Below are 25,651 nucleotides of genomic sequence, written 5' to 3'. Positions count from 1 at the left end.
AAGTGTGAAGACTTTTCACCGGCTGCAAAGCAGAGCCTTAAATAGCAGTGGCAGCACGAGGAGTCAGTGTAAGGGGTAGCTTTCATCCAGTAGTTCTGTCTTTTCAGGCCGGCACCTGACAGGGAGTTGTCAGCTTAAACACTCTGAACTGCACTGGCCCACATGCTGGTTGTTGGAACAGGACCTAGAATTGGAAAGTAGGAGGAAATTTCCACATTGTTAGAAATGGTTATCAGTGTTAATGAATTCTGTTAGCATTATGAAAGTGCTTTGAAATATTCTACTATGTCCTGGAGAGGCAAACCTTCTATATTAATTACAGTGACTTTTAAAATTAGAAGTATTTAAACTTAAAGTTTAAGAAAAGAGCAAAAGTTTAAGTAAAGAGCAAATGTACTTTTCCGTTTTACCCCAAAACTCTCTTCTCTGTGAGGGTTGTGGAGTGAATGTCCTTTAAGAATATTGGATGTTTAGATTTGTTCCCTAGCCCTTTCCCTGGCACCTTTTATTCAGTGCAGTACACTGCATGCGTGTGCTGAATAATTAAACAAAAAAAAGCCACGTGTATTGATTGATGGTTTTTATCATGCCTCCAATATGCTTCTAGAATTATAACAAAGGGAAGCAGGTACTCTGAAAAATGCTTTAAAAACAACACCAAAAGCAAGAGTACTTTGTTATAAAAGAAGCATAAGTTTTGAAGTGATGTTAACTGCTATTTCTCCATCAATAAATACATCAGAAACAGTCTTTCATTGTTATAAAGTGAGTACTATAGCACTTCAAGTCAAAGGCATAAATGTATAGATTTCTGTAGAAGTGTACAGTTTGTGATTGAGACATCCTATAATCTGTTTGAAAGCAGATGTCTACTCTTATTGCAGCTTGAATGTTCCCACTAAATGCAGAATGATTTCCCCTGTACTGCTAATTAATACCCTGTTGTTGCCAGAGTTCTTGATACCAGCATAATAATCAGAAAAGACATTTCTGTTTCTTGCCATTGTGGATTATAAGGTAGGAGAAAAATGAAAAGGCTAAATTATTCTGTATTCTCTTCCACTGCATCTCATAAAGGTAAAATTGTACTCTCTGTGCCTGAACTCTTACCTTAAGATTGGCTCTGCATAGTAAAAGTTGGTTAATTTGAGGTCATGACATAAATAGAGCTTACTGATTCGGTAAGGATATGTGACTTGTTTAAATTTGGCTCAGGACAATGGACTAATGTTACAGTAAGGTGGTAAGGGCAGACATTCGTTGATTCTGTACTATAGAAACTTACCTGGATGTTCCTATTCAAGAAATAATCTCTTCTTTTACATAAGCTTACAGACACAAGTTTTATTAGCTGTAGATGAACCTCGCGTCTGGCTAAACACACAAAACTGTGCATCGTTGAGTATCCTTGTCAATTATCACAGTCAAGAAACCTGAGGTCTTAGCAGGGATAGAGACTGGAATGGTTGGTGCCTCAGAAAAGTTGGGGTCTGGCGTTGTTAGCACGGAAATCCTACCTGTTCAGTGAATATGTCAAATAATTTTGAGTCTGTTTTCCTTCAGTGGTGCTTTTTTCACCATAGAATCAAGAACTTTAGAAGACGAAAATGAAAAAATCTGAGACACACCTCCCTAAGCATCTGTCTTGACACACCATTTGATCCAGCAATTATAATCTATTTCTGAATAATTAAATTGTTCATATTCTATCTGTCAATTTTGGTTGCTGCTGGTTTATTCTTTCAGAAGTCCTGCATTGATTGGATGCTTCATAGTAGATAGAGAATATTTCCAAGAGATTGGCTTACTGGATGAAGGCATGGAAGTATACGGAGGAGAGAATGTGGAGCTTGGAATCAGGGTAAGGAACGTTGTCAACCAACACTGGTTGCTTACATTTAAAATACAGCTTGCTGCTTATTACAGGGGAAAGACACAGTCAAAAATGTATGAATGATGGTATGCAAAGGAGACCCACAGCTCTGCTGTAGTATGAACTGTTGTGTTTGAGGAGGGAGGGGAAAAAAAAAGAGCAAAAGCTCCTATATCTTTTTAAAGAACTTATCTGGGATAAGAATAGAAACACAGAATTTGGTATTATTCTTTCGTTCAAGTAACAATGCTAGAATTCTGCAGAGATGATACCTAAAACTCCCTGCTTACCTGTGATCGATCCCAGACTCAGTAAGGAGAATAGTTTCTCACAGGTGTAATGGGAAAAGCCTTTCTAGATTACTTGGTTTATTTAAATTAGGAAAATCACTATGGAGCAACCTGGAATACATAGGCATTTATACAGCCTTCTCTCTGAAGGGGAGTTAAGATATCCATAAAGTATGTAAGTATGCATATTTTCTTCTTCCATCATACACTCTTCATCTGTGTGCTATATGCAGTATTGTGTGTGATTTGTGTACCACTTTCTGTATCTCTTCACACCTAAATACCATTCTGAAAACACCATGCTGTTCTGTTTGAGAATCCTTCAGGTTTTTGATACAAGAGAAATTCTTAGATAGTTGGTAATGAAAAATGGTATGATGTGTGTTATAAAATTAAATTCTGAACTCTGCTATGAAATGTTAGTGAAAACGTGTATTTTGTACTTTTTAGTTGCTAGAATAAAAGCATACTGTTACACAATAGCAAAAAAAAGGAGTTTATTTCAAAAATATAGAATTCTCTGTTAAGACTGTGAGATATAACAAAAAATATTCATTTTTAATTCTTGGTTCCTGGAATTCTTTTTCTCCCACCTGTCAGAGATAAAGCGTTATTGCAGCAAGACTGAAGTGTAGGTCCCCTCTCAGTTACATTAGACCACAGTTTTAAGGAAAGGGAGAGAGAAATGCAGGAGTGCTTCTTCTGATAACACGATTCTCCTCACTGTGAGGACCAGAGACCTGCCTTCTGTTCCCAAAACCTGATTTTGCAGCTCAGTGTTGTGACAAGTTGAAAATTAGTGTCACTTCGATTTTTATTTTCTTTTCTCAGCTGACAAAACTATTATCTCCTTGTGAGTGTGAGGAGTTTTACCTAGTTTTGCATCATGAGAGATATGCTGTCCAGTCTGCTATACTTTGCCTTGCAGAAGTTGACTGGAAAGAGTACTTTGATAGACAAGACCGGAAAGACACAAATTTCTGCATAATTGAAACTTTGGAGTAGGCTGGATCACTGGAATAAGGCCCAGCACTACTCTGATTTCCTTATGGCTTCTCATCTGTCTCCAGGGAAGCAGTGTCAGACCTACATAAAATACTTTCATCTGTAATAGATTGTAGTGTGCAAGGTAGCATAATGTATGCTGCCTCATCTAACTTTATCCTGACTTGGATCTGTGTTCCTGCCTATATCAAAACAAATTACTGAGCTGTAAGGAAGATTTTTTCAGCAGTTTATTACCAATTCTTCTCACAATTCTCAGCATATCCCATATAATAACCAGGATGAATATAAATGTATAGTGCAATAGTAGAGCTTCTGGGAAGCACATATTATTTCTGCAGATGTTAAGCTTGAAAAGGAAGCTCCTTCCCTCAGTCACCTGCTTTTGGTGCACACCTGGGGCCATACACTGTTCCTTGGCAAAATACAGGTGACTGCTTCAAATATGTTCTCATATTATGGTGGGCAGCTGTGTCATTCAGGTGCATCCTAAGCATTTGTCCCTAGAGGTGCGGCTCCCAGGGGCTGCCTTTCATTTCCTTTAGGTAGGGATACATGGAAAACTGTATCAGCAGGTGATTTCAGGCCAGATGGTCTGTCTCTGCTGCTGATCTACATTTTTCTCTCTGCAGCAGTGAACAGTCATCTCTAGATTACTTGTGTTGCTTTCAACTGTGAGGCCTGCAATGAATCACTTAATAAATGCAGTAATTGTTCTACAAAAACTACATTATAATTATAGTATTAGTGCAATAAATAACGTTTCCATTTTAAAATGGTGCTCTCCAGGCCATGACTACAGATTGCTCACTGTGCTTCTTTTTCATTGCCATTTTCCTTTCCTAAGAACTAATGTAGCTTCATCTAGTATTCTGTGTGATATGCATTATCGTGTCGGGGTGGAGCAGCAGACACTGTGTGCCCATACTGTCCTGGTATCCAGCTAGCCAAGAAGTAGGATGTTACATATCATATTCTCTGATATGATGGAGTTGATATCTAGTGAAATTTCCTTAAGTTTTTTCATGGCTTGAATTTCTAAGCAATTTCACACAGCCTGTTCCCATTCTTTGCAGTGTTTAGGCACTGGAAGTCAATTCTTGCATTGGGAAATTGTCTGCATAGGCATGTAAGAACAAACACCTACAGGAACAGGAGAGGTTACTTTCAACTACAGAAACAGAAGCAAGAGTTAGGATCATTTGAGCTACCCATTTATCTTAAACACACTAAGTAGAGCATGGTCCCATGTCCTTACATTACTAATTTTGTTCCAGAGGATGTAAAACTACTGTGAGCCAAACTTGGGGTTTTTACTGTGCAGGGACTGCAATTAGACCCTGACAATATGGAGACTCATCCCAGTATTCTCTCCCATGGGGTATTTTTATCACCTCATCATCTGCACAAATAGCTAGTTATTTATGTTATATGAGTGCAAGAAAATCCCCAAGTACTAGAAACTGTATCTGAAGTATCCATTGTTGGTAAACTATAACAAGCCACAGAAAACAGGCCTTTGATTGGAGGATTATTCTCTTGACTGATTAATTAGTTTCTCTACTCAGCTCTTTTTATCTCTAATTTGGTGTATTATTTTAACTTCTAAGATTTTTACACTTGTCTGTGGCTTTGTAATAACATTTGTACTATCTTAAACATATATTATTAAATAAATATTAATAGAATTCTGTTGCCTTGAGCTAGAAGCTGACAGATGAGTTCAAAATGTGAATGTATTTTCTCCTCAAGTAGATACTTTTTGCAAAGCTATTTATTTGCCCAATAAGAAAATAAAGGCAGGATAGGCTGGTTGATGCAAGACTTGACAGCATCCTTTTTGAGCAGCTCAGTCACTTTTTCTGGGATTTTTGAAAGATTCATTTACTGTGCCCCAGAATCATATTCTTAAATTCACATTGGGATGAGTAATGCTTCTTTTTGGTTTATGCTCAGTCATTCCCAATTGAATGGACTTAAGTGTGCTTTTAATGGACCAGATTGCATTTGGAGGGCAAACTGGAATCACATTGCTTATCCAAGAGACCAAATAGGAACTGCGCAAATCCATTGTAATTAGATGCAATCAGTTAGATCCTGCATTAGCTGGTTCAATTGTAGTTTTCAGTAGGCTTCTTAAAGGCCTATTCCAGTTCCTACTGAAGTCAGCAGAAGATTTGCTATCAAGAGCAAGCCTGTAGCAATCATTTTGTCTTTTAAAGCAGCCTACATGTTTGATAAAGCTTCCCAATATCTGTTACAACAAAGTTTTTTGTACCACTTTTAGGGATGCCTGAACAGATATTCAGTGATTTGCCTCAGGTCACAGACTAAGTCATCATCAGAGTCAAGGGAATGTAAGCCCAGGCTTTGACTTAGAGTAATTATGTATGTCACAAAGACTTTGTGCTTGCAGATGAATTCGTGTTCACAGGGATATAATGGCCCTGTTAAATGGGTAAGAGGAAATTTTGTTAGAAGGTAATAGCTCTTTAAGGGAAAAGGAATGGATCTTGCTCCCGCTAAACGATATATCAAGACTTTACATCAGCTGACCCAGGAGGAAAATAGCTTTTATAGTTCAGACTGAGTATGGCACTCTACTTTTATATAGTATATTGCCATAGTGCAATTAGTTGTATTTGCAGTAAAATAGCATTATAATAAATATATCTGCTTCATTTCTTGTTAGTCTGGCAGTTTGTCTATAGAACTTACATGAAGCTGATACTGGTGCTTTTTCTGTTGGTGGAGTATTAGAGGAATGCAGTTTATTAAGAGAACGGCAGACATGAGTGAGTTATACCAGAAAATAGGCCCAGTGGCCTTTAGGGTATTGTCCATACAGTAGGGTCCCTCTGTTGCAGAGCAAGCAGATGTGAAATTTGTCATGCCTGTTCCTGATCTGTATTTTCTCAAATTCCAGAGTTGACTTTCATTTTTTTTGTTTGTTTTGGGGTAGAGTTATTTTAGTGTTGCTTTTTTGTTTGAAGATGCTTTTGGGTATATCTTTTTTTCTTTCTTATTTACCCCCCACGCCCAACTTCTTGGGATCATGACTCTTCATTGCTGACTAGTTAACCCAGTCTCTGATATGGTGCACAGAAACCTATTGCTGGCTTACATGTCCAGTCATTTCCAATCCAAACTGTTTGCGTATCCCAGTTGTTTCTCACCTGAGATCTCTTTCTTATAATATGCCCTTGCAAGAGTGTTCTTTTTGATAATCATGAGCAAGTGCAGATATTTACATTTGCCCCCAAATCTCCATATTTATCTGAAAACATTTTGAACTTTTTCCTCTTTCCCTAGAAATTTCCAGCAATTTTACCAGTAGTGTTTCTACTAGAGGCCACGAATTATATGAGATTGTTAATATATTACATGTAAATAGATGTCTGTTTTTATTAAGGAAAGCCTTTGCAGTGCACAAGCTAGCGTGTAGTTTCACGACATGTAGGCTTAAACAGCTACACTGGTTTACATTTTTCTCCTTCTCCTTGCCATCCTCTTGCTCTCACTCTTGCAGCACACCGGTGCTTTGGCTCTGCCAGCACAGTTGTCTGAATGACTGCCCTGTACCCACTGTCTCTGAACACCTCCAGTTCAGAAGTAAACCTTTACATTTTAAATTTTGCTTAAACCGCAGAGTTAGTTTTAATGTTAATCAGTTTTTGCTTTACTATGCTGCCTCACAAACTGTTGTGTTAGGAAAATTGAGAGGCTGGTGTGCCAAGAGGTAGAAATGACTGTGAGGGACAGAGAGTGAGGGGATTTTTCACTGAGCTGCTGTATTGTGGAACTGTTTGCATGGAAAATGAGCAGTGGGATGTGTCATGTGTGCAGAGCGTCCCTTTTTGTCCTTGCTGCTGGGTCCTGTTTCATGGCACTCCACTGAGCAATGTAGATCTTCCCTAAATTCCCTTCAGGAAAATGAATCTAGACGTCCCCCATTCCTGCACTTACAGCTACCATCACTTGCTGTGGTCTTAAAGCCATGTTTTTAACTTGATTTTAATAAGTAGGCCATAGTACAGAAAACATCCTTAGTGTATGATCACAGGTGCTGTTCAACAGTATTAGGTTGATGATGTGCAAAGGGGAAGGGCTAAGAAGTACAAGACTAAGATTATTCTTAGTTATTACTTTTAGATAACATTTAAATACTGCTTTTAAGATAGTGATTTAATTAAAGCTTTAAATAGAAATATGTCTATTTTATTTTTATCCATTTTGTGAATTAAGAAGAGATCATTTCTAAACTGAACCCTGCAAAAAAAATTTGTAAAGATTGACCAAATATTACTTCTTACAAGATGTAGCCAATGCTCTTCATAGCCCGCACTTTCACCAAGATAAAAATAATTCCTTGGCAGTGTAAGTACAGTGTAAGTACTTGTCTAGCACCCTGTGTAATCAGTAGTGGCTTCTCAGTGTGGCCAGAATTATTGCTAAGGTTAATTTTTCGGGGGGAAGTACCTCACTGTTTTAACAACCTGAATCCCAAGATGGCACAGACTAAAATTCTCTATTTACATGGTGATAATTCCAACAGGGAAAAAAAAAAAACAAAACAAAAAAGCCTCTGTTGAGGAGAAAATAAGGAATTGTTATGCCTCCAAATGGATGTCAGTCATAACATCAACAGAAACTGGCTTTCTGTGGCTTGTTCTGGTTTTGTGTCAAAACTACTGTGGAATAATGGTACTAAACCAGTGGTGATCTGGTTATTCAGTTTGCTGCTTTTTTGCCTTTTAAGATGAAAAGTGATTTCTTTTACTTCCTATTCATGACTTAAACTTGACAATGTGTAGTGATTTATGTGTCAGTTATTTGATGTGCGTAGCAATGAGATAGACATATTTGAAAGAGGACTGAATCCATATGCCTTCAGTGACCCTTGAAGCACGTTATCTCTTAGTAACACAAGGCATAGAGTAGTTCCTGCAATTGTAAACCAGCAACACAACATACGTAGTTTAACAATACATTGTAAAAGTTTCACAGCTCATGAAGATATGTGCAAAATTAATCCCTGAAGAACAAAACAATTTAAAAAGTACATAATGAAGCAATTAGCTAAAAGAGGAAGGAAACTACTGACAATTTAATACGGGAAGAATCTTTACATGTATTACTTTTTAAATGAGAGTCTTTTATAAAAGCACAATTAATGTAAAATGAGACCTATGAGGCAATTAATGATGGCTTCAGAAGTAAGATTTAAGGGATAATTTACATTTTAAAAATTGAGAGCAGCTCTAGTTACGAGCTATAGTTATGAGCCTTTTATTTCCTTTTAAAAAGTCTTTTAGATTGTGGGTGTGTGTTTTTGTAGGTTGTTTACAGTTTCATATTAGGATTATCAGCTTGGTTATGGAAAAAAAGCTATTCTTGCACTCAAATAGGTAAGTTTACCTGAAAGTATGACAGGTCTGTATGATGATGCTAAGTGAAATAGTCTTCAAAAACCTCACAGGGCTTCAGTAAAACAGATGAAGTAATTCTAAAAATATCTCTCTTCAGTCTCTGATTTTTCTATGCATACTGTTCTGAGCCGTGACTGTAGGCAGTCACCTCTTGAAATTAAATTACATCCTAATTTCCCACTCTGCAGGGGTACACAACAAGGACTTTATTCTCTTTTCCAGCACATTCAGCATCTAGAAGCAGGAAGTAAACCAGAATCATAGCTTCAGTAAGCAGTTAATTTTTTTTCTCTCCCTGTCCACCTACATTCTCCTTTTTCTAATCCTGAGTTTATGTGACTCAGGTCAGGACTCTGTGTTTAATTCTACTGTTTGGGCAGACTTCTTTAGCGGCATAGGCAAAGCTGTGCCTGGCTTCTTGCTGAATTTGGGAAAGGTTAGCCAAACCCACCAGTACTTATTGTCACTCTGCAGTTATTTAGTGAAGATTATCAGACCTCAGTGGAGTTACAACCTAAATAAAGATTATTTCATCCAGTGAGTATAGTTTCTAGGTGTACAGAGACAGATACACAAATGTACACGACAATCCAAAAACTTTCAGGGTGCAATCCAAAACCCGCTGATTCCTAATGGAAACCTGAACATTGATTTCAGTGATATTTGCATCTGACCATTCCCTCTATCCTTTCTGCAGTCACCTGTCAAGATACCAAAATAAAAATGCAGACCCAAAATCATCACAGACTTAGCTCATGGTATTGAATAAAAATAGTTTATTCATACTTGCTTGTAAAGCATCAAGTACATTATTGGTTATCAGTAAAAAATTAATGGTAATGACAAAGATTCATAAATATTTTTTGCATTAAATTGTTCCCCAGAATATATTTAAAAGATATTGGTGACTATTTGTTTCTATTCACGGTAGTAATTAATTCACACTGACTATTTTTTTTTTTACCTTCAGGGCATCTTTAATGAGTTCTTCTAATTTTGTCATTTGCAGACTTCACAGAAGCTAGAAATTGCTTCAGCTTTTCGAGAAATCACTTAATTATTAAGAAGTTTTGTTTGCAGTCCAAATGAAATGCTGGTTTCAAACAAGGTCACATCAGTTCTTGCAGATACTGCATGATCTGTGTAAATTTAATGAATGCAGTACATGCTAATAAACTGCTCAGCATCATGTAGGGTTTATTTTTTTATTAGATTAAGCTTCCACAACATGAACACTCAGTGATTAAAGAGATAAAAAGAAACACTTTTAATGAAGAAGTGTTATATCATTTTATAATGAAGTATAAATTAAATATTAAAGAGAGGGATCAGCTTCAGAGTTGTAATTGTTTTGATTAAATATGCAAATTCAAATATGTTTCAATGCAATTGAAAGAGATTCACTAAAGGATGTCGATTTAAAAATAAAACTAAACAGAAATGGAGCCCCTTTGTCTAGTGAAGCAGATTTTCCAGATGTGAATGGAATTTGCTCTAAAAAAATTATAACCAGATTGATTTAGACATTTCTAAGGCTGTGTGAGTCACCAGTCTCTGCTGCACACTGGAGGCTGTGCACAAGTTGTCACTACTGCCCTCATTTTGGTGGGAACGAGTGAGGGATGGCAGCATAGCGGTGTTAGGGCTTGCGCCTTTGCAGAATGCTTAAGGAAGCCATTTGGTGTGTTACTGCTTCTGTAGCTGCCTCCCTTGTGCCATGCTGCTGGAGTGCCCAGTACTTTGGTCCTTTACTCCTTTAACAGAGTGGAAGTTGCAGCTGATCTGTTGTGCCACCACCTCTGTTCTCTCTGCAGTTTTCTGTGTCCTCTGCTTTCCTGGCTCTTCCAATGCAAATAACATGTTTTCTATTTGCTCTGGGGGGATACTTTAACCCTGGTGGACATAAATTCACAGAGATGTAGGGTCACAATTAACAGCTTACATGTAAATGTACCTTTGGTAAATTAACAGTAAGAAGTGCTTAGAGCTTGGGCAAGTTTTCCACATGTCACAACAACTGAAGATTTAAAAGGGAAATTTCCCCCCCCCTCCCCCCCCAATAGGTTCTCTGTTCATTTAATGTTCCTATCATCTCCCACTTGGTTTTCTTAGTTTAGGTCACAGGCTTTGTTGATTTTAGTCTTTCAGCTTTGTAAGTGTTAGAAGTCACCTTGGCACTGCTACTGTCGCTTTACACCTTGATTTTTTTAATGAAATTTTACTACCTTTTGCTGGTGATGAAGGAACCCTTTCAAGAAGAGGAAGCCCTCTGAGCCTTTCTTGGGGCTATACCAAATATATTAACCTCCTCAGAAAATTCAAGAATAAAGAGTCCTTTCTAAGGTCCTCTTGGAAGGGAGCATTGAAAACACACTGAAGTGGACTCTCAGAGCTCTTTGGAAGGGAAACTCCAGTCGATGTGTTCTTTTTTTGCAAAGTGAACCAGCAGGACCAGAACCTCAAGAAATTCCTCCAAAGCAAAGCAAACTTTCTGCATTGATGGGGCTCCAGCAATCATGCTAAGTACTCCCAAAGATACGCAGTCCTTCACACTTGAAAGCTTTATAAGGTCTTTGCCTTAAGGGAAAGCCTGAAACCCATTGGTACAGTTTTGTAATAGAGGCTTTTACAGAATGAAATGTGAATTGCTATTGACAAGCATATGTGTATGTTCAGGGATTTGGCAGGAAATGGAGGCTGTTGCTAGCAATTTCCACCTCTTGCTAACATACATAAAACATCTTCATGGGCAACAGGAAAAGGTGCAGTGTTTCCTTTTAACCATGGTTTAGGAATTTCATCAAGTTTCTTCTTTGCAATTTGTACAAGCAGGTTTGTCATTAAGTATTCTTGATTGCAGCGACAGTATACTCGGAGATACAACATTTTACTTCAAACCATTCCAAGTGGTTAGAAAAAGTTTTTGAAGCTCTTTTATCTTTAGACTTCCTGCTAAAGTCATGGGTGATAATTTGGAAAGGCTTCACTGATTTTAAACCTTTGTATTTATTTATAGCCATCACAGAAAGTAACAGTGCTGGAGAACTAGAAAGGTGCTATTCAGTATGGATGAAGCCTGAATAAAGATCACTAATGAGAGCAAAAAAATAGCTGTGAAATTCACAGGGGAAACGTGTGAAGTTGTAAGGAATTGACCCCTCAATTGCTATTCCTATTTCTTAACTACAAAGACAATCTCTTGTCTACAGGAATTTTATTAGATGTAGAGCAGACCACTCTAAAAGGCTTTGCAACTTCCCTTTGAGTTGAGTTGTTAAGAAAATATATTTCTTAGTATTAAAACATTAATTAAAAAACAACCTAAAAAATGTCTTTGACCAAAAGATGTTGGTTCAGAGTAGTTAATGAGTCCGTCCTTGCACTGTTCATGTGAGATTTATACTTTTTTAAGATGTCTTGAAAAACCATCCAACCATCCACAGTGGCCCCAGCACAGTGGTTGGAGTACTATGGATTTGTTTACACAAGTAAAGAAGATGAGGGGAGCTAGGAGTGGTCAGATTCAAATGGACAGTTGGTCTGAGAAGGAAAGAATGGAAGAATGGATAGGTGTTCTTGACCTAGAAATTCCCTTATTTCAGATTTAATGAGGGAAGAATGAAAAAGCCTAACACTTTCTGTAGCAGTCAATCATGTTACATTGGTGTTTAATATTTAGTGTATGACTAGCAAAGCCCTTCATTCCTTGGCTGGAGATTTTGCACATGTTTTGGGGAGCTGTGAATCCAGAATCCCTTGAGATTCCAGGAGAGGTTCATGTCATTTGAAAATCCCAATTTAATGCCTACCTACATTTTCTTTCTTTGCAACTGCCCTCTCCCTGAGTGTAATGAAATGCTCGGAGAAAAGAGCTTTCTCATAGTACTGTAATCCCACTGGCAACAAATGCTTGTGGGAGAGAAGGGTACTATGGCTTGTCCTAGATGGGACCAGCTGAGCAAGTCAGGGTTGTGCTTTCTGCCCTTATAAAGTATTGCATCTGCTTTCACTCTGCGAGCATTCTGCAAGGCTTTGTAGCCTACATCTAGGGTAGTGCTATTTGTTTAGTGCTGTAACTGCAAGCTCTGCACACACAGTAACTTATGATTCCCATATCTTCAGATCACATATGTTTCTCATGTCTTCCTCTTTAAAAAGTCATTAATTAAAGGACTTTTATTCATCTCGATGTATGGAAAACTATTGGCATATATCTCTAGTCCCGTTTTGGTGCATGCTAATCACATTTTCATGGATTGCAGAAGATTTTTGCTTAGAAATAGTAGGATTTGGTTTTCAAGTTGTTTAATACAACCTGCCTGTTCTGTCAGCATCTGTATTGACAGCTCCGTCTTAGCATTAAGTTTTTAAGTGAATCCATGGTTCTTGCAGAGTAATTAATTAGTCTTTGGAAATACAACAAAGACTGATGGTGTCTGAGAGAAAGGATTGGCCATCAGATTGATTAATTGGTGTTTATTCAGGTAGGGGGTAATTGTTATTTACAAACTATATTAAAGACTTGGTCATCTCAGGATGTTTTTTGAAAACACATATGACTTCATTAAAAAGTCAAATCAGATTTTACTGATTACTGAATCAGTACTAAAATGAGTCCGCTCTTCAGATTTTCAGATCCTAGAAATTTACTTGGAAATTCAGCTTATTATAGACCATGAAATTCTGGCTCAGCTTGTTGTCAAGATGGCATTCAGATCTAACTCTGAAAATCCCACAGAAGATTTGGTGTTCACATGTTGGACTTGGATCAAGGCCATCCCTAGTTAAAATGAGCAAAGGCTAGGCAGAGTAGGCAGCTCATGTGGTGTGTGAATTGTCTTGTCCCAGGCTAAGTTATGACCATCCCTACATCTTCCTTGTCTTTTATGAGACTAATTTAAACAGTGTACAGTGAGTAACTCTGAAACAATTTATAGCTGGATGTCAATGCTGTACTGAGAGATGGCTCAGACTGAAAGCAGACATTGTATGAGCAAAGCCTGATGATATTTCACATTTAATCTTTATTAGGAAATGAAGCTGAACCATTTAGAATTAAATGTTTGACAAACTATTATTTTTGTTAGATTGTTAAACTGGATTGCCCACTTTATATTATATTTAGAAAGACAGGCCACAAATGTTGTTTCAAGATTGATTATTCTTGTGCCAGATCAATTGCCCATTTATTTTAAAATATTTATGATCATCTCAGTTTTGCCCTGATGTTGGTAATCGTTATGTTTATTTACTCTTTCAGTTTTCCAAGTTCTGGACACAGATACATGCCAAAGTCTTTTCAGCTCCATTCTTGACTGTACAGTAGGTTCATGGGATAGCTCATCTTCCAGAGAGCTCTGAAAACCAAGGCTCTATCTCTTTTCCCAGCATATGCTGAATGCAATTAGGCACCAGTTCAGAAAAGGCTTTGTAAACATTCTGAATCCATGCCACATTTTCTGGTCTCAGGAGCTGCCAAATGCCTAAATGCTGTATTCAAGCCAGATGTCTAAATATATAAAATGAACGACTGAACAAAGTGCCTCCTTAGTAGAGCATATGTATATAGGAGGGACAGACCTGAGGAGTCTGAGATCAGCTCCAGAACATGATGTTCTGCCAACCCACATCCCTGGCCACTAGGAGGGAGACCAAAATATACTCTCTCCTGGATGAGCAGTATGAGGAAGAAGCACCCTCACTCTCATTTTTTGATCTCTTGGTGTGGGATACCAAGCCTCAGGATTCTCTGCTAGCAGTACCAGAAGGCAAACTCTGTCACTTCTCAGTGTGTACACCTGCCTCTGGGACAGCGAGGTACTTGTTCAGCAGGATCAAACGGTTTGAGTACATCTGGGTTTTCACCTGAGCAGCATCCACTCAACCAAAATGAATGAGCTGCCTTGATCTTGTTAGGAAGTTTATGCAATAGAAGATACACAGCAAAAGAGCTTCTATGTAAAATAATTCAAGTACTTCACTGAATGTTAAGGCTGCCAAAGTGGTTTTCTCTTTAGTTGAAAGCAGAAAGAAAGAAAATCAGAAAGGAATGCAATACTTATGATTAACATTATGGACTTTAGCTCAACTGCGGTAGTGGGCAAAACTGAAACACACTTGAGCAGGTATAGTAACCTACATTATAAATGTATTCTAGGAGTAGTGTGCATTGAAATTTTTTATAGAACATTTTCAACAGGCAGTCTTAGTCCACTCCTCAGAAGTAAACTTGATCCTTTCTGAGCTATGTTTAAAGCAAAGCATAAGATGCATTTATATCCCTAGTCTTCCTAGAACCTGAAACTTTAGTGATCTTAAAATGTTGATTGGTTTAGTTTCCCTTTTACGTAAGGCAGCCTAGTTCAAGATTCTGAATAGTGTGTGTATGCATTGAGATAGACTGTGCACAATCTTAGAGAAATATCTGAAGGACATTAAAACTTGAACTCAGATGCTATTGTTTTGGATACCTGTCGGGGTCACCATTAGCCGGGGTCCTTATTTCTCCATGCGGGAACAGAAACGACGCAACACCAATGTGATGATCAGGTCGTCCGTCTTTTTTTTATTTTTTTTCTGGTTACATTTATATTCTACTAAGTTCCGTACCCGCACTCATCTATCTTCTAATAGGCTACAGGTCATCTACACGCGCTGTTCACGCGCCTCTACAAGCATTTGCATTGGTTAATTGCAATTAGCACGTAAAGCCCAAAACTTGCCAAAACTCTCTTATCTCATACCCTGTTTTGCTCAGACTTGTGTGCTTTTGCTGACCACAGGTGTTTCTCACTTATCTGCTATCTTGTGTGTTTTTGCCAGCCTTATTTTGCTGGCCTTGTCTTCGTCCTTGCATTCTTCTGTCTGCACTAACTTTCTCCCAGCGCGGCCCAGACTCCTACAGATACCTTATAAAAAATTTTATTGATAATCTTGAGAATAGCTAAATTGATCCAGGAAGTTTTTGATGAGAGGCTACTGGTAATGTAATAATTCTGTAGTAAGGTTAAGTAGTAGTAATAATTCATGGTAAGGCAAAGTAATAACTCCTCTCACAACTGTCTAAAAAACCCCTGTGTATAGTCAAATAAGTCTTGAGTAGCTATCCTCCTTTGTAACAATGTCAAGCATAGAAATAAAATAATTTTGGTATATTTACTAAAAGACAGTGGTGTAGGGAGCTCTCACTAGCAGAATGTTTTTTTTCCTTCTAGGTATGGCAGTGTGGAGGAAGTGTTGAGGTTCTACCTTGCTCCAGGATTGCCCACATTGAAAGAGCACATAAACCATACACTGAAGATCTAACTGCTCACGTCCGGAGAAATGCACTAAGAGTGGCTGAAGTCTGGATGGATGAATTTAAGAGCCATGTCTATATGGCGTGGAACATACCCCAGGAGGTGAGCGTTTGCAAGGTTTGGCTTTAGAGCCTTTTGGATTTGGTTCCTATTCTGGATTTTGATTTTTCTGCTAGGATTTTGTTATTTGTATACATGTATGTATGTACTTACGTCTTACATGTAGGCATATACACATCTATATATAAAAATATGTACGTAGTTGTGTCTTATTCTAGAATAATTCCTTTGTTTTCAGGTTCCTTAAAAATGAATTTTTTGTCAAGTTCATTATGCTCACTGATGAGTCTTCATGGAGATTTTAATCTAGTAGCTGCAGAAATGCAGAAAAAAGAAGCATCAAATCTGTATTACACATCTTACTTTGAATTTGGGTCTCTTATTTACCATCACAGAGAGCTATAATTCCGCCAGATTTGTGAGGGGAGTTCTGCCAAGGGGCAAGGGGTGTTAACTCCCTCTTGAGTAATTTCACATCAGAGTAAGGGTGGCTGGTGGATGTCATGACATACTGCAGAACCTAGCTGCAACTCCCTTTTGTCCTGCTTGTCCGGATTTCTTTTTCATAGATGAGCAATAGTTGGTCCATTGTATTGAAAATACAATGTTGGATGGCTAACGTAAGAGTTCAGTTTGACATCTGATTTAAGTTGTTCTGCATTTCTGTAGTCAATGGTATTTAATCTATGAACTGCTAAGAGCTATAGGGCTCTGAGAAAGGTGACTGTACCTGGTCTGGAAAATATTCGGGATCCATGAAGAATAGGTTGTTCCACCTAGACGTTGGAAACCATGGCTCTCTTTGAACTTGAGGTTTGACTTAACAGCATGCAGTTCTCATCATCACAGCAAAAGCAAATATTCTCAACTTAATAAATGAACTTGGGCAATTTATTTTTTCTTTAATAAAATATCTGTAAAATATCTCTAAGTGATTTTGCAACTGTTCAGAGAAACTGGTTTTGCTGCAATTTCTGGTTTGAGAAATAAAATGTTGTACTTTTCCTCCTTTAGCTTAATAAGGAAAAAGGTTAGAAACCAAAAACCAGCTAGATGTGTGAATGCTGATGTTGATTCAGCTGCTTCCAATAGCTTCCTTCATCTCTCATGGTTAAAACTGGATAATTTTGGCCAAGTGGGGAAGCTATTGTCCTGTTTTCAGGTTGCAGAATTAGCCACATAATATACCGTGAAAACAGAAAAAAATCCTCTGTGATCTGGTATAGGGAAAGGACCTTTCTGGAAGTTAGTTCCATGTTCACAGAATCCAAGCTACCTTTAAGTATCCCTGTTCTGAGTAGTCGCACAGCAGTGCATACAAGAATAAAGACATTTCTGGAAGATAGGGTTACTTATTTTACATCAAACCAATTTTGAATGCATTTTATTTGTGAATAACCTGGTAAGATTTAAATTTCAGTTTCTATTTTTTATTGTTAGTTATTTTCCTGAAGATTGCTTGATCTTCATCGATTGATCAAGTTTCAATTTATTGACACAAAAATTAGAAATTCCTTTTGCTAACCACGTTATACAGTACTAGACATGTATTTGCATAATATTCATCCAGCTATGATGGTGGTGGTGCTTAACCATGTGCAAAGTTATTTGAATGCAATTTGGAAATCAAATTCCTAAAGAATACAAAGATAAGTTGTTATTACTACTTGTTAAATTTCCATTTAACACGTAATAATAACACAGTCTTGACTGTGCCAATAGATCAGAAAAAATAAGCCTGTTATAATAAATTTCAAGACTCATTTATTAAAGAAACAAGTGCAGTGTGTGGATTGAACTGATTTCTTCAGGTCACAAAGTGTATCAAAATGTTTGTACAGTAGATCTTGTACTGCCAAAACTGATTTTGTTCACCGTTTTGAAGAGGAATAACAAGTTTTCTTGCTACTTCAATCTTCAGTCATTTTCCAACCACAAATGTACTAATCATTGCACTGAACTGCTTGAATAAATTGCAATGCAGATTATATTCTCTCTTCATCTTCACAAAGGCTACGGCTGTCAAACTGTAGTGCAGACTTAAAAGCTGGAAATGGCAAGCACTAAATGAGCTTTTCATAGCGGTACTCTCCTGCCATGCAATGAGATGCCTCTGTTGTAGGGAGAAGTCTATTACTATGTGTATGTACAGAACCCATAGCACACAGAGAACCTTCATTTGCATTTCTCACCGCTGTAGAAAACCAAATGAACACACACATGCCCATATACTTACTTAAAACATACTGGGAAACAGTTTTCACAGTTGTAACAGGTGTACAAAGCCTGTATCCACTCGTTACCTAGTAATTGCTGCAGGATGTTCAGAGACAGTATGGCACCTTTGTGACCATCAGAGGGTTTTTCTGTCAGATGGGTTCTGTGGCTTACAGCTGGGTACATTCAAGTGTTGCTCACCCAGCTTCCATCTTCTGCCATGTGGAAAACAGGGAAGGACTTAAAAGAGTGCTGGGGCTGTGTTTTGTTCTGGAAGCCTGACATCTGCTCCAGTATCCCAAATCAGTTGTGTAATTTGAAGCTGTTGTAAGCATCTTTGTGTTCATTGTGTGAGGCCTGGTGCCAAGAATCAGGGGGAGAGCTCCAAAGACCTGGGACTTCCTTTTCCTTTTCCTTTCCCATGCTAAACTTCGTGAGTGCTGAACTAATTCTAGAGCAGTAGGAAACAAGTGCATGTTTAAGGAAAGCTTCTGGCCTTTTAAGGGAAAGAGGAAAATACAGTACAAAATCACACTCCCAAGCACTGTAATTGTATCAGTCAGTATAAAGAAAACCTACATCGTTAGTGGGAGTCCTTTTTTATACATCAAAAGGTTAGGAGCCAACACACGCTCTGGCTGGTATAGAAACATAAGTAGAAACAGAGAGTATTCAGTGTAAAGAAGCAATCTAAAAAATAACTTAAAGCTTATGGGACACTTGTAATGCAAACTTCCAGTAGGCAGGGGACAAAGAGATGGTAGAAGAGAAAGGCTGGGGATGGATTAGGTCAAATTTAGATATCAGACTGGATGGCAGTATTTCTGCCTCTTTGGTGAAATACCAAAGAGGGACAATTTTCAAATCAAACCTAGCTTCAGATTAGGCAAAAAGATGTCGAGACATCAGTGTGAGAGACATGCAGAGAGGACAGACAGATAGCATGGCCAAATACTGTTACACAAGTGGGTAACTACAGGAGTAATTCTCTCTCTGGAAGCTGATGAAATAGTGCACTGGTAATGGACTGTTTAGGTAATAAAAATGTGTTCAATTGTAGCAGTCAAGACTTTCCATGAAATATGTTATTCCAAAATGTTAACCACAGGACCTGTTTTTTCCAGGGAAGTATTCCCAGACCTCTGAGGAGCCTCGTAGTAGGATGTTTCCAAAGGTTTTAGTCTTTGAGAGCTAATAATAATAAAAAGGAGTTAGACTCATTTGGCAGTGTGCTGTGACTGCCCTCTTGGGATCTCTGTGGGTGGCTCTGAAGTACTGAGGGCTTCAAATGGGGATCTTGGACACCATGGTGATTTCTGCATCGTAACTACCTAGATAAAACAGATTCAGAAAAGCACTTAAAATCCAAAGGAAAGATTTTTTCAACTCCCAGAAGCAAGAGCTCTCCCATATCTTTTTCATTTTGTTTTTTTTTCTTTTTTTCCTCCCATCATATTCTCAGCTTTGGGGAATACACTGAGTTGTTGCTGGTGATAAAGCCAGTGTGCTACATGTAAGCTATTTTACTTCTCCAGCTGCATGGGAGGATGTGATTACTGAGGCCCCAGATGCTCTTTCTTACCTTATACAATAAACTGTGAGGAAACAAGCATCAGTGTCTGCAGGGTTGCATGAGAAAGGAGTTTGGATGCACTGACCAATTTAGTATCTGATCCCAGGAAGCCTTGTTAGTGCTCAAAGTCAGGTATCCATGTGCTGGAATCCTCCTTTTCCTTCACACAGGTGGCTGATACACTGGCAAGTGCAAGTGCAGCCAGAGTGGTGCATGAGCAGGATTTGTCCGTGGGATCAGTTCGTTGTCTTACAGCACCCTACACCATGTTTCTCTGTCTATCACTTGCTAGAAAAGTCAGGAAGAAATGATGGCTTAAGGAGTAGTTCCACATAAATTTTTATGAATAATGTAGGGCTTGAGGGAAGTAATCATTTTTAAGGATTAACTTGAGTTATGCCAGTTTATGCCAGACCTCAGTTTCCTACTTTTTTGTATATTTTGCTAATGTGGAAGTCAATTTTACTTTAGTTAGAAAATGCTTCCATAATAAGCTATACTTGTTCCAGATTAACATTAATTCAGTAATTTTGGGATGTGAGAAGCAGTCATTGCTTCAGCAGCTCAGAAACCTAGACGCGTGTAAAGATATCTTTCTGATGTGTAACTACGAAAATTCAATGCTTCCGGTGTTATTTTAAAATCATATCTGGTGGCTGACAAAATCTTTGGGGCGTTTATGGCCCAGTAAAGGCTGTTGTTTAAGTAGGTAGATTATAGGATTTCCCTATGAAAATTTATTTATCCTGTGTTTTGTTCTGAGGCAGAAGTGGTAAAGAACAGTGTGGAGCAAAATGTCTCATTTTAACTTCCTTTCAAATAGCAGCCATGGATTTGCACTTAGATCCCTCTCTCAAAATTTCTGCTGCGTTATTTTAATGTGACAAATTATTGATTTTTATATACAGGGACTTTATGAAACTCACGGTTTATGATCTGCTTTTATGATAAGTGGAAATTAGGTTAGCCAGAAATGTAAAGGAGAATAAAAATTAGGGGAGAGCCTATTCTGCAATTGCTTTGAACAAAAATAACAACTTTTTACATTACAAGAGAAATTTAATAAGTCATATTTCAGGAAGGGGAGCAGAGCTTCTGCTTTTTGCGGTGAAGCAGTAAACCCAGACTTCAGAAATGGCCAGAAGGTGCCATATACTAATGATTAGGCCACAGCGGGACGGCAGCAATAAGGTTGTTTCTAGGGCAACTTGCTACTTCCTGCCAATTACTTTTGGATTTGGAAAGTGCCAGAAAATTAGAGAACAATTTCATTGTTCATCAGCTTCATTGGAAGCTAGATCTAAACCCCACTGAAGTCAATAGGAGTGGTTCCACTGACCAAAGCACACTTTGAAAGAGAGCCTGCCATGGTGACCTGTATCATCTTTAAATGGGGCACTTAAGGAGCGTGTGTAGGTAACAGACTCACTTCACAACCAAAAGCTGATAATTATCATAGGTCATAATCATCTCTGCAATGAGAGAGACTCTGGATGATTAGTCTACTCAGTAGTGTATCGCTGATGTCTTTTCTGCTTTTTCTGTCCTTTGTTTTATGTGCAGGACTCTGGAATTGATATTGGTGATATTTCTGAGAGGAAGGCCTTGAGGAAAAAGCTCCAGTGCAAGACCTTTAGGTGGTATCTTGTCAGCGTGTATCCAGAAATGAGAATGTATTCAGATACTGTCGCCTACGGAGTGGTAAGGGTCTTGTTTACATTTCCCATTCTGAAAAGGTGTAATAGTGGAAGTAATTCGTGAAGACAATGCCTGGCTCTAAATAGAAGAATCAGATAAACTTGAAGTCACTAGTTAAATAATTTGTTAGCCTATTGCTTGACAGACACAGCTGGTCTGCTGTACTTTATGCTGAGGTATTCTGAACATTATCTTCCTCCCTGATACTTTGTTTTTTTCATGGCTTGCGTTCCCCTCGGTGATACTCAAGGCATGATTTTTTAGACATGTTGGAGCTCTCAGTTGGAAAGTTTGTGGTAGCAGGTGAATTAACAAAATAGGTTCAGTATTTCAACTGCAAGCTTCTTAATATTGCAGCCAGATCTTAATTTAGAACCTCAAATGCCTGTATTTTGGGATCATCATCATCATTATTTGTGTGACAGTAGTACCCTTCTCTGCATTGAAATCATGCTTGAGTTGTAGTGTGCTAATTAAAGCAGAGACACTTCTTGCCCCTAGAAAACTGGCAGTCTGAACAGAGAGGGCAGGAGTGCATGACATGGAAAATGAGCATATAGTAAGTTACAGGCCCATGAGCTAGCAGAGCTAGGACGTCCTTTTCATGTTCTCTATCCAGTGTCATATTCATAAAAAATGATTTCTGTGCATTAAATTTGCCTTTTGCATGTTTCCCAATTAGGAAACGTAAGTAAGTAGTAAGAGTAGGTCATAGAAGTGAAGGATTTGGTTTGAGACTTTCCTCTTCAAAAAGAAGTCAGAGTTGTGCAGTTTGCCAGTATGGCTGCTCTGTTTTGGCAAATGAAGTGATTGTATGCCCTACAAAGTTCCATGACCCCTTTGATGATCAATTAAAATTATCATGCTGGCTTTTCATACAATCAAAGAAGATTGCAAATTCAAAATTTCAGTTGTCTAGTTTATCTCTGTATTCTGTAAGGCTCTAAGTTTGAAAGGGAGCAAATGGCAGTATTGACTAATTATTTCAGATTTTCAGCGTGGGGATTGGCAACCTGATTATATTTTGGGTTGCAATTAAGATTAAGTCTTGATAGTCTAAAACTGCATTGCCCAAGTTAATTGTTGGTTGCCACAAAGCCACTAGATTTTGGAAATGGATGGTTCCTAAGAGTCTGGGCCTCAGATTTTGAAACAGCATTATTAGTTAACAGGCCAGTGGCTTTTTTGGTTTTCTGTAGGGATCATTTCTCTGCAGATATTCTAAGTTAATTGTAGAGTTGTGATTGGGATAAGAGTTTAAGAAATTGAAGAGCTCGTTTTATTTTTTTGTTTTTAAGGTTCATAAGAAGAGCACTGGTGTTGAAAGGAATATAGCATGTTGTCTCTTTTTCTGTAGCACCTGATCACCGGACAGCTGCTGTTAGGGTTAAGGTCATGTTTGTTTTTAAGAGCTTGGGACTCCAAAGTCTCTGTGTTGTACTGTTGGGTCAGCCCTCTCAGCTAAGGCGCATGCTGATGTTGGTCAAGGCAGATTTTTTTGCTTCCTTTATTATGGGGATTGTTGTGGAGAAGGTTGTAAGATAAGGGTTAAAACAAGCATTAGAACTTGAGTTTGTGGAAGAGATTTTGAAAAGTCAAAGGTACTGATGGATCCAGGCATGAATTAATAAGTCTGATATTTATCATTGGTTTGGATAGAGAGTGGTGTCTAACATCCAACTAGAGACATGGTTGTGGTTACGTTTATGGCTGAGAAATGTAAAGCTTTGAGAGAAGGAAACTTTACTTCATTTGCAAGGCTTGCGGCTAAGAATAACACCAATATTGATACCTAATGCATATTTTCTCTTTAATGTTGAGATTTGTCCTGTCTATTACTCGAGTTAGGTTTGGAGTTGGAAATCTTGTAGAGATGAGTTCATGCGTTTGATGTTATTCACTGCCTGGCTTCAGTCTCTGGCTTGTCCCCACTTCTTACCTACTAGTGCACTTCTAGACTTCCTTTCTAAGCATATCAATTTGTTTTTCTCAAAGGAGGCCCTGTACTCAGCTGACAGGACTGCTCAGTTAATCACAGATGGTTGCAAACCACATCACCTCTTCACACCCTCCATCAGACAATTCTCTCGTGTTCTCTGAACTGATCTTATACCACTGAACACCTTAATACCTGCCCATGGGTTTACAATCCACATTGTTGGCCTCACTCTAAAAAGACTTTCCAGCTATCTGTGCTCATTAATTTAGCACTTCACTTTCACAAAATTCTTTCTCAGCGTTGCACAAGTAATAGATAGGGCTCTGTGACGAACGGGGCCAAGTACTCTGCAGTCTGTTCGTAGCTAGATTGTTGTGCGTGAGTTAGCCTGGAATAATGCAAAGAAGAGCTAGTGCATACCAATTGGCCAGAAGTCTCTTAAGTGTCAGCAGAAAGGATTTTTTTGAATTATTTCCAGAAATCAGAAGACTCTCCTGAGTGATTCTGAAAAACTGTTCAATTACAGGGCTTTCTCCTATGTTTGAAACTCCATCCGTACTGCTCAGCTAGCTACACTGGGAAAAAATTTGTCTTTTGTATATAGCGTGTACCAGAGACTCATTAGACAATATTTTAAAAATGTGTATCAAAAATTATTGCTATGTCTGAAGGCTTTCTGAAATTTACCCCCCCTGAAACATTGAACAGCATTTTTGAAATCAGTAGTGTTAAATGATCTACAAGGAAGAATTTAGTCCACGTGCTTTTTTTTCAATATCTTCACTACAAGTATTTTTAATTTTATGTGTTTTCTTGCTCAACTACATATGAATTTTTTTGAAAGTAATCACACTATCTTTTTCTCATCTACAACTTGCTTGATTTCTTCTTCTTTGTTTATTATAGCTGCAGAATTCCCTGAAAAGTGATTTGTGCCTTGATCAAGGGCCAGACACGGAGAATATCCCAATCGTGTATATCTGCCATGGAATGACACCACAGGTTAGTTTGTCTGATGATCTCGGATACTGTGCTGTGCTTAGGAGACTGTGTAGGAGGAACTGTCTTGTACCTGTCATTGTTTTCCTGCAACAATACCTCTGTAAGCTGTTTAGTTTACAGAAAGCTAGAACATTATTTCTGCTGTAAATTAACAATCACTGGTTTATTAGCTCTTTGACAATGAAGTTTGTTTATTCATTTTGAAAGAATTTAAGGAATACAAGAGTCAGCACTGACCCAGATTTGTTGATAAATGTTTTAACTTCTGATCTTTAACTGTGCATGTCGTATGAATGAAACAATGCATTTTAAGACATTTTACATACATATGTATACTTACAGTTTATTTATACATTATCTGAAGTTCCATCTTTTTCATTTTCTCTCATTTTCGCAAATCTGAAATGTACAGCCACCTTCTTCACACCATACAGCTGTGTCAAGTTCTAAACCCTGTTCTTGTGAAAGCTCTTCTTCTAAAGCTCCTTTTCTTCTTTCTCTGCTGTTGTCCTGTCCTCTAGTATGTGCCAAAGACTCAAATTACCAAAACCTTTCAATTTTCTTACACAACAGCTGGATTTACTAACTTGGCAAACAAGAAGGTTAAGACTTTGTATCTTCCCAAGTGGCTAAGTATATGGGCATAGGTGAAAGTGTTTCTAGGCAAATCTTGACAATAAAAATAACATTACATGGTCTAGAACATGGTTGTCAAAGACAGATGTGCAGTTTATCTAACTCCGAAAAGTAACATAAGCAAAAATGACATAAAGGAAATGGATGTATTTGTGGGAGTGATTGGAAAAACTGAAAAATCCCTCCAGCTTGAATCATTTTTTCTCTGGCTACCTTTTATATTTGCTTTCTCAAAAGGACCCTATTATACTCTGGTTAGGTTATGGAATGTGGTTTTACCCATGGAATTCTCAGTTACTTGATTTGACTACACAGCAGATGAATCCTCCTAATATCTCAGAAATAAACACAGAGCAACAAGGTAGTCTTGTCCTCTGTACCTGGATCTCATAGTGATCTGGCAACATGAGTCTGGTGAAATGCAGATAAGATTCTGTACTTCCTTGCCAAGTTACACATGCTGCAACTGTGTTCTGTGCTGGCCTCCTTCGCTTGAGGGCCTTTAATATTGATCACTAGTGGCATCATGCTTGAGTAAATTATGAATGATGAGGACAAAAATATCTGAAGATCCCATCCATCAAGACTCGCTCACTGCATGGGCTGTGGCTTGTTTGTCACATAATTATGT

At 38.0% G+C, this 25,651-nt stretch overlaps 1 protein-coding gene across 6 annotated transcripts in view; it reads left to right on the top strand.

Moving 5' to 3' along the window:
• Window positions 1-25,651, top strand: part of GALNT18 (polypeptide N-acetylgalactosaminyltransferase 18) — a 298,611-nt gene that overhangs the window by 153,676 nt on the left and 119,284 nt on the right. For all 6 annotated transcript variants that reach the window (XM_074842459.1, XM_074842456.1, XM_074842457.1 and 3 more), the window contains exons 6-9: window positions 1,747-1,861; window positions 15,812-15,997; window positions 21,309-21,446; window positions 24,289-24,384. In XM_074842459.1, coding sequence (XP_074698560.1) covers window positions 1,747-1,861; window positions 15,812-15,997; window positions 21,309-21,446; window positions 24,289-24,384 — 535 coding nt within the window. The remainder of the gene's footprint in view (window positions 1-1,746; window positions 1,862-15,811; window positions 15,998-21,308; window positions 21,447-24,288; window positions 24,385-25,651) is intronic.

Source organism: Strix aluco, chromosome 16, assembly GCF_031877795.1.
Source record: "Strix aluco isolate bStrAlu1 chromosome 16, bStrAlu1.hap1, whole genome shotgun sequence".
Classification (NCBI taxonomy): Eukaryota; Metazoa; Chordata; class Aves; order Strigiformes; family Strigidae; genus Strix; species Strix aluco.
The sequence above is the reverse complement of the archived record's forward strand: the minus strand, read 5'-3'. Positions and strand labels throughout refer to the sequence as shown.